General features: G+C 38.8%; 1 protein-coding gene across 2 annotated transcripts; it reads right to left on the minus strand.

The window, feature by feature from the left end:
• Positions 1-45: 45 nt before the first annotated feature.
• zgc:172136 (FERM domain-containing protein 6) lies at positions 46-9000 on the minus strand. Of its 2 annotated transcripts, none has more exons than XM_026309301.2 (14): positions 8836-9000; positions 6224-6409; positions 5971-6061; positions 4719-4798; positions 4494-4570; positions 4146-4341; positions 3856-4011; positions 3361-3426; positions 2806-2874; positions 2520-2694; positions 2023-2283; positions 1714-1845; positions 1508-1578; positions 46-1419 (listed from the first exon to the last, which is right to left on the minus strand). In XM_026309301.2, exons 2-14 carry the CDS (start codon positions 6299-6301, stop codon positions 1147-1149), a joined length of 1725 nt encoding a protein of 574 aa, XP_026165086.1. In that variant the 5' UTR covers positions 6302-6409; positions 8836-9000; the 3' UTR covers positions 46-1146. The 2 variants fall into 2 exon arrangements, with proteins under 2 accessions (XP_026165086.1, XP_026165087.1); XM_026309302.2 differs by lacking the exon at positions 8836-9000 and adding an exon at positions 8133-8268.
• Positions 9001-10303: the final 1303 nt, after the last annotated feature.

The following is a 10303-nucleotide window of genomic DNA, read 5'->3' on the forward strand; positions in this document are numbered from 1 at the left end:
CGCGAGAGTTTAGATAATTTGGACCATTGCATTCCTTTTATATATGCACACACACACACAATCAGATGTAAACATTAAATCAGCACTATAATGGTGCAGCATTACAAACATGCGAAACAACTTTTTATTTAGTGTCAACAAGAATTTATTTTCACCATCATAAAACAGTGCTTTAGATAAAAACGAATCGTTCCTTATTGCGAGTTAACACTGAAGTTGTTCAAACATTATTTGCATTAAGAAAAGTTTTGTATTTGATGAGTTACCTCACATTGGATAGATTATTACCAAAACAGTGAAAATAATGTCTGAGAAAACAGACCCAGGCTTTGTTCAGAGGTTACATATTGCGAAAACACTGCAGATCCATTACACACTAACTGATCACACAGATAGTGCTTTACAAATAATACTTTTCTATTGAAATTACAAAAGTGGCGACATGGTGTAGAATGGGGAAGCGTTGGATTCATCCTTTACCAGATGCGGTTCAATTTTCCATAACAGCTGCTACATTGCTGTGGCACACTGATAGGAAGAGCAATAAAGAGCATGCCAGACAAAAACAAAGTACATTAAAAATCTGATTTAAAAAAAGAAAAAAAAAAGAAAGGGCAAAAGGAAATAGGGGCACAATAAAACCGTGGCTCCTAGAAAATCTGATTTAAAACAAGGACATTTAAGTTTTTATAATAGCAAATAGTCTAATGACAAGGAAACCTGGTCCAATCTTATTAATGTAATATTCAGCATGGCCTTAAAAATATGTACTGTTAAATTTTATGCCCTCCACATTAACGTATTCTGTACCAATGTGAACTTTACAAAAGATAATAAAATTGATTAGAAATGCAATAAAATAGTGCAAGTAGTATGTACACAATATACAACAATAAATATGCTGCTTAATGGCTGTAATGTTGTTGGATTAGATCTGTTATCTAACCCACTGCTTTCTCAAGAGGAATAAGACATTCTGTCATTTTCATAATGTTTTTCTGCAATATGCAGCATACACAAACCCTCCTGTCATCCTCACCAACCCTAAAAACACTGAGAAATTAATATGTTGGCAATCTATGACTGAAGCTGCACAGTGAATGAAGGAAGAGAAGAAGTATATCTGTGTACATCACCACAATCAATTCAAAGTACATATTCCAGAAACTGTTCATCACCTAACAAGTCCAGCGAGAAGCAGTTGGTAGACCTGCGGCCATAGAAAGAAGGCTTGGTTTGGCAGTGTATAGGGGGGTAATAACTGTGATCATCAGGCGTCTTTGTGTTTGCTGAGGCATCATTTGGGAGTCCAAAGGTATAGCTGTGGGAGGAATCAGGTGGTAGAGTGGTCCCCAGTGGTGCCGGCGGTGGGAAGAGACGAATGTCATCCAGACTGTGGCTGTGGCTAGATTTCAGCGTCTATTGTTTAGAGACATAAGGTAAAGATAAAAATATAAAAGTATAAGACTGAAATCTAAAGTCAGCAAAGGGAAAGATAATGACCAACCTGCTTTAACATATTTTTGTTACATAACTTCCCGAGATCTTCATCACTGTCCGGGGGACATGATCTCTTTTCTGTAGATTGTATTGGTCAGTTTTGACAAAGAGAGTAAACAGTGTCAGAATACAAAAAACTTCACTATCACTTTTATTGAGAACAAATAAAAATGTGTTTACAAATCTTCTGTATCACAATAAAATTATTCATACCTGGTGAGTGACTCCCTAAGGAGAGTTCTGCACAATCTACTGACATTCCTTCAAGAAGATCAGCCAACTTGAACATCTCATCAGGATCATCCACAAGAACCTCCTTTGGACTTCTAAAGGTGGTCTTGATCCCTGGAAAATCATTTTAGAAATCTCATTATTAAACATCTGAAATGAGAAAAATAAATAATTTATCATCACTTCTGTATAAGTGATAAAGAAAGAACAGATTTAAAAAACAAAAAACAAACAAAAAAAAAAACACCAAATGCACAAAGATTTAGTCACCTTCCTCATGCCATTCCCTACCTTCTATTTGAGCCTTACTGCCTGCCGACCCAGAGGGGCAGGAGCTGTCATGGCTGTCTGCTGAACTGCGACATTTCTCTGCTTGCTGTTGAGCTTCTTCCTCCATGGAGGTCATCTCTGTGGAGATGCTGTGTTGGCGGGCATCAGCTTCAATTCCAGAACTGCTGGTGGAGTGTCGAGACAGGCCAGGACTGCTCTCACTACCTGGGGGATCCACGTCCAGGTCATCACTGATGTACGACTCTCTGTAACGTTTCTTTTCTAAAAGGAAGCACAGACAAAATCAATGTTGTTTTTTCCCCCCAAATAGAGAACAAAAATGCAAAAGTAGTATATGTTTGAACTACTATATTCAAATAGTGTTGATTGAACAGAAGCCATTGCAATTTACTGCATGGGAAAAAGTTATGTTACAAGTTCTGCTACAAGTGGCTCCAAGTAATGCAAAATATCATAGATACTACTCTTGTCCTTATATTCCCTCCCAATACCCCTACCTTCACTCTCTTCCAGCTGCCGTAGGTGTTTAAGAGCAGGTTGGAGGCTGAGGTAGAGGCGATGGCTGCTGCTCAAGTGCAGGAGAAGGTGGCGAGAACGGGCTGATGACCCAGTGTAATAAACCAGTTTCCTGGCTGATGGCAAGCCATCTGGTTGAATCTCGAATTTCTTTCCCTGAATGGAACAACACATTATGAATAATGTACATAGATAATGTCTAATTACAATTAACAATTCCGCCTAATCTGTGGGGAAAGAATGGAATGGAAAAGAGCAGTAATATACCAGGAAGGTGAGCCGCCCCACGTTTGACCAGGGGAAGTCGTACAGCAGCTGTCTTATGTTGTTCACCTCCTACAAATACATATGTGCATGCACACACACACACATACAAAGATACACACAAAATAGCACAAATGTATGAGATTATGCTTATGGAATCAGCAACATTTATTTCTGGATATGTAATCTTGTTGAATATATTTTAAAATTAGTGATCAATAATCAACTGTCTTTGTTCATAGGAGCCATCTGGTCTTGGTGAAGAAGCCAAGGGCTTCTCAAGGTATCTCACGGTCTGTTGACTCTTTAATCAGCCAGGCCTAGAGCCCTAATCCCCCCCAGATGGCCCCTGATGGACAGATGAAACAACTGGCAGACGGCTCCTATCTCCTCATGCACTCCTGTTGGGTGCAACCCCACACATTCCTCACACATCTAGCCAGAGGTTTCACAGGACTATTGATGCAAACATTGAATCTTTGAGGAAACCCAGATTCACACTTCTGTATGCATGCATTGACATGCAGCACAGTGCATTAATAATACACATTCACCCACCTGATAAACCTGCATTCCTCGCAGGGTCAGACCAAGCAATGCGGTTCCTCTCTCCTCTTTTTTGTCCTGGACAAATGAATGATGAGATGTCAGACAGGCATCTGGGCAGCTCAGATAAGAGCTATTTTGCAGTTTAGTTCTTCTCCTTTCACTGGGAAACGGTAAGCTGCTGCTAACAACAAATTTAAAGTGTTAGCACATTACGTAATGGATGGGCCCATCGTCAAAACACCACTCAGTAGATGAGTGATTTTGAAATGGGGAGGACAAGATGGAATAAATAAGCATTACATAACTGCCCTATCACAACACAACACACAACTCCGATGAACCCACACTAATCATTTTTGTGTTATGGGGGAAAAAAAAGTTAGAGGAAAGAAAGCTGGAAATGGGAGAGAAAAAAAAAAAAAAAACTAATGCCAACCAGCCCAAAATGCAATTAAAGCAAAAAACCTTATTTGATAAAACTCAAGTACTAAATAGACTGGTGACCTTTTGCAATCTGTAAAATGTGACAGGTACATCCTCCAGTCGACAGGACTCCTTGATGAAGAGCAGGATGGCATCACGAGTAGACATGCCCCACATCTCCTGATGCACCTTGGGCCCATGGCAGAGGAGATAGTTTACTCCACGTTTAGCTACAATCTACAGAAAGAACAAGGCAGAGACATGCATTAGGCAAACATCACCACATAACCTCAAAATCTAAAAGGACAAAAGACAAATCAGGTAACATTTCAAGTGTTTTTAAAATGCTCCTGCCACACGGTAACATCTACCCAAGGGGGGAAGTAATCCTTGGGTTCAAAGTAAGGGGTGAGCTCCATATCATCCCTGGGGAGTTGGAGGTCACCAAGGTCAGCCTGTAAGGCATAACCTGCCAGCTGGAAGTACACCTCCTCCTGCTGACGACATTCAGAGCGAAGCACCCGCTCCCGCAGGTCCAAGTAGTATAGATGGCGTGCCTTTCGTTCACTGGTACCACAAAAAAAAGGAGGGAGAGGTACAAAAAGATATCAGAATGTAGACCAAAGCTAATTTAACCAAAAGGTCCAGCATTAATAAAATAAGATTTGAGTGGGTCCAATGGTAAAGACATATACAGAACATCCTATGGAGGGACATACCAAAGGAGTCTACCGTTCTCTATGTAGTACTGCACTTTGAGGCAGAGCACTAGAGGCAAGCGTCTCTTCTGTAATCCCTGCGTGCAGATAAAATAGTGTCAGAGAAGGCCTGTGTGTACCATCTTTTTGTTATAGTCATAAAATTTTGACACATGTAGGCCACTGAACTGTGCCTTCCAGTTGCCTGCATGTAAACAGTTTCAAGAATAAAACAGGCTCCATTACCTTTCCTGAATCTTGCTTCCATTCTTTAGGAAAGTACTCTGTCAGTTTCTCATCAAGGTCTAAAAATATATGCTCATTGTCTGAGAAAACACAAATTAAGCACAAAGTTAACAAGCAAACCAAAAAATAATGTAACCAAGCGTAAAATCTGTCAACAACAGGATTCTCTGAGGGAAAAAAACAAACAAACAAACAAAAAAAAAAAACAAGCCCCTGTTGTGTTTGTGAATAAGGCTACTTGGAAGCTGATGGCAACAATGCTAACACAACACAGCATAGCTTTAATGTTGATATGGTGCTATTCCCCTGAATATTTCTGTTAATTAATGTTAATGTTGCTCAGTTTAAGTTGAATTCTATTGAATTCCCTTTTAACAGAGGGGCTAGATGCTAATCATGAGGATGCTGATCACCTCAGCCTACTGCTATGAGTCATGACATGGGCATTTTCTATTTGGTCCTCCTAAACACTTCTGTGGAGCTACGTGCAGCCAAATCACACTCGCCAGATGGTTTCACAACTCGTGCCTTCACACATCCCTCTCTCCTTTCAGCCTGACTCATTCCAATTCCTTCACCCCTCATCCTTCACTGGGGCCTTTGAGTTAGGGTTGAGTAAGGCAGCCAGTGTCATGACAAGTCCCTCTAACTCTTCACCCTCCACTCCCACCCTCCTCTTCCCATCATCAACACATCCCTCCCCTCAATGAAGAGGAGGAATGCAAGGGTACATTCCAGGCTTAATGAAGTTAATATTGCAGGAATCCAGGCCCAAGTGATCGCTGAACCAACACCACAAAAACAAAAGGCTGCTTGTTCAAGTGGAGAGCCACACAAGATTACCAAAGCATTTCAACCTATTTGTACAAAGAAACAGAGCAGGAACAAAAGGAAAAAGAAAGTTCAGAAAATTGCTCAGTAGCTAAAGGGGATTACACCAGTCAATTATGTAGACTGGGAGGGCTGAATGATTTTTGTTTTTTTAGTTAAACAGCCTTTTGACAGAAAACATTTTCCACATTATTACACAAACAAGTGCCACCAAAAGAGTGGCACTGCTAAGCCATGCAAAAAACTATTGTCATAATCCAAACATGAGGCTGGATCTTGTTTACAACCTCACTGCTGAAAATGTGACGAGTATCAGGAAATGATTCACAAAAAACCTCTACTTCATATTTACAGTCCTCTTGGCAATATTTCTGTGAATAGCCCTTTGATAGTTTTAGGGGTCAATGAGGCATGAACTTACCCTTCACCACAGTGAGGCCAAAGAAGTGCAGTTCTTTGATTCCAAGAATCTCTGCAACACGATTAAAGACATCCTGCCCTGTGGACTTTGGCTGGAGTGGGTGAAAAGAATAAGTCTGTATTAATTACACGTTCACAATGTCCAAAGACTGTGATACAGCCAAAACATTGTGGTGATAAACAGAACTTTGGCCATCTGTTAAAACCTCTTGGTGGTAGTCTAGTGAAGAGCTACAGACATATTAAACACCAACCCCGACAGTGACGTCCAGCTGGTCTTTGTTGGGGAGGAGAACACAAATGGTTCTCTCCTGCTTTATCGAGGTGGACATGGTGTCTTCTGTATGTCTGTGATAAGTTCTCACTCTCTGTTAGACTACTTCAGTGTTCCCTTCTATTCTTCACTCTATCTGCCACAGGACAGGTCATCCATATTGTATCTAAAAAGAAAGGTAATAGTGTAAGATATGCAAGCAATAAAAAAAACAAAACAAACATGATCCAACAAGTTGCTTTGAACAGTGAAGAAAGACGAATGGAATTTAAAACAGCTTATTAGATCATATGTAAGAGCTAATACCAAGCTCAAATAAAATCAACCAATGCATGGTAAACATTTTCTGGGGTGCAACATGTAGCCTTCTATGTAGCCTGCATAATGTATAATTGAAAAACAGGGAACTACTTGGGCAAATTCAATGAGCTTATCATACTGTAATCCTAATAATAGTTATTAACTAGGAACAATCAAGCAGATAATCCATGTGCATACTGTTTCTATTTTAAAGTAATCACACAAACTGAAATTGTAAAATGAACTGTGTTATTGCAAGTTTTGTTTAACCTAAGATAAAAATGCCAACGGTGGATGGGCAACAATCATTTTGGAGCCAAGGCTCACATGAAGCCCCCCCCCCATGGTGACCCTGAGTCCCAACTGGTACAACGTTCATCTGATTAAAGTCTAAGAATCAATTAATCAGTTTAATTACTGCCGTGAGCCGACTCTAAACCCCTTAAATCCCACTCCGGACGATAACTAGTAAAAAAGAAGGAAGAAAAAAAAAAAGCCTTCCCTTGTGTGCATTTCCTGAGTAGTAGAAAATATCTTTTAAATCACCATGGTAAGAGGTTATTGGACAAATCAACTGCTGTTAAGATAAATCATGAGAAAATTTAAGATTATAAAGGGGTAGCCAGTGTACAAAACAAGTTGTGGGAATACTACAAATTATGGACATGTTGAAACACATCTTGGTGTCAGTGCAAACAGACAATAAAAAAAAAAAAAACCTGAAATTCCTGTAGCTTAAAGATCTGACTTGTTTGATGGTAAAAAACAAACTACATTCCCAATGGCACTGTAGCAAGTGGTACAAAAAACAGAACTGAGTATATTCTCAGATTTAAAACCTAGACATATTTTTTACATCTTTTTTTAATGATAATCTATTACTTTAGTCTTGAGGTTCTCAAATATTTTAATGACCATAATAAGTGTTATAATCCTAGAACTTGTTGGTTAATACACAATAGCTCAATCACAACTGTATTGGCATTTAAAATGATAAAACACACTAACTGAGGTGATATTTGTGATGAGGCATTTGAGTGGTTTATGAGCAGCTGATGTGTGAAGCAATAAGACAACAACAAACATAAACATAACAACATAAAAAATGCTTTGTACAGGAATTTGAATGGTCTTGGGTGGGTGATCTACCAGTCCAATGCAAAGTTTGGTCATTCATTTTTCTCCTTTTAGTAAGACTTAGTTTGTTTATGCTGAAGACTTTTTCATACTTCAAATGTAATATAAATCAATTAGTTTCCAATAAGTTGGAAAATATATAGCATAAACATACATGTTTTGATGCACTTTGACATCCAAATGATGACCAGTCTATACAGAGTAAATTAAATATTTAAAATAAGCAGCAGTAGTTATCATTTCTATCATACTCAAAATCAACACACATATTGAATATTAAAGCCAAGCCAGGTGAAAAGCATGCCTAGGAGAGAGGAAGTAACGTATGAAACCACACTAACCTTACCAAGCTACAAATCCAGAATACAATCTTATACCTGATTGTATACACCAGTCTTCACTGCATCCCACCTCAAATAGGTTTCCTACCAGTCCATACAGTGTTGACTCACGTTGTCAGTCATCCCACTTGTTGCTGACTGGGGTGAAACCTGGCATCACATGACAGCAGCCATCTGCATCCTTAATTCCCCTCCAAGACTGTTATAATCCCTGCTTCCCTGCACACTGCTGGCTGCTGCAAAAACATCCCCTCTGCTCTAAATTGACTGAACTACCAAGGATGCTCGCTGCCCAATGAAATTATAAAGGTGCACGCCAAAACAGGGTTTCTAAACAAACAAGCATTTACCCTCATGCCACTTGAAGCGTTGACGCAGATCCCTGAAAGGTACATTTAATGATTCATTTAACTACCGTCAGAGAAGAAACCAACTTTACAGCCTGCGAGGGAGAACATTTAGCTAAAAACTGACTTTTGACTTTGTTTCGAAAACTTTTCAATCGGTTACCTGATACGTAAGTTAACGTAATTTACCGCAACATAAGTTTGCTAGTGTTGTTAAATCTATAACGTTACATCTGTGTAGTTTAATTAAGTTACACGTGTTAAAATCAGAAACACGGCAGGAAACGCTATAGTCTGAAAACAAATGTTCTTATTGTGTATTTCTTATTTCTTTACTCTCATTTATTTAGTGTTTGGTTAGACGGGATAATAAAATTACCAACCTAAAGCAACAAGTGCATCAGTAAACTCCGACTACTCGTGGTTGAGCTAAGTTAGCAAAGAAGCAGTAACGTTAAAGTACTTACTCTCGCATTATACGAGTCTACTCCAAATATTTCAGTCCCAGGTTTTCTCGAAGTAATGCAAGAAACACTATCTTCTTCTTCTTTTTGTTTTCACCGAATAAAAACATGACAGAAGTAGGACAGCAGCTTCTCCCCCCTCCTCATCGCTTGTTGTAGCTCTAACTTCTTCACCCACCGTGAAGTCCAAATGATTGAGCCATACCACTGTCGGATGTCGTGGGGGTGTTTCAGTTCTGGTTGCAACTCCCTCGCACTAATATTCCACATTCACTTTAAGAATTATTCCAGCTTCTGTCGCATGTATATTAAGACAAACAAACATTTTCCTTATCTACGTGGGGAAATCAACAGTTAGGACATTTCAACAAAATACTAAATATGCACCCAGCCCCCTATGTTTGGCACAGCCATCTCGTGCTAATTAGAGGTCTAAGTATAAAGTGTTTTAAATACTGGGATGGTTGTTGTACATGATGAATATAAAGAAAACTCACATGGTAATCACCGTAATCTTTAATTTATTGTTTTCTGTATTTTGTCCTATATTTAGGTCCTGAAACTATTACTTTGAGATAACCCAGATAACTGCTTTGACTGTCCAATGGTGACCAATATCCAAAGCACTTGAATTTGTTATCACCCATGAGAACCGGGTTAGACCCACTTTTGTCTGTGGGTGTATTTCACATTGAAGTGGAAAAAAAGAAAAGCAGATTTCTTCAGAAGTTATTTATTTTTTCCCCATTATTCATGTTTATACTATGTTTCTGCATGCTTAATATTTCAACTGCCATTATCTTGTGTCCATATATGGTGACCAAATGTTTTGGCTCCTAACCTTCACCTACCTATTAGTCAATTATAGCATATATGCCATAAAAACTATTGCATTGTCAGAACGCAATTAGTCCCCCTCAGTAGATCGCAAAAGGTTAAACATCAAACTCCCCTGATGTGTGAAGGATAAAATATATATTTAAATGGGGATGACAAGTTGAAATGTAGAGCAAACAATCCTCAGGTATCAGAGAAGACGTCTTCCTATGATGCCACTGCCATCTGCAGGGGAATGTGATCCATTGCAAAAAAAGAAAAAAAAAAAAAAATCTAAACCAAAATTATGTCAATATAATTAAAACATATACAAACATGCATCAACAATACAAACATTAAAATCAAAGTGCCAAAGAAATTATAGGAGGACTATTATGCATACTGCCAAGCAAACTACCAAATGAAGAGCTGCATGTTAGTCACTCAAAATAAACATAAAACTTCTTGGCTAAAATTAGTAGACTCATTAAAACGATGAAGCTAATTTGTATTTACCCCACTTACAATCATATCTGTAAGATAAAGATTTTATCAGGAGGTGATATGAAATCACTCGTTTTCCTGCACTCTGAGCTCAGGAGTGGCAACTCTCCAAATGCTAAAGATCCCAGGAAAGAAAAGTCATAAGACCACC

The sequence above is a fragment of the Mastacembelus armatus genome, chromosome 15 (genome assembly GCF_900324485.2).
Source record: "Mastacembelus armatus chromosome 15, fMasArm1.2, whole genome shotgun sequence".
Taxonomy (NCBI): domain Eukaryota; kingdom Metazoa; phylum Chordata; class Actinopteri; order Synbranchiformes; family Mastacembelidae; genus Mastacembelus; species Mastacembelus armatus.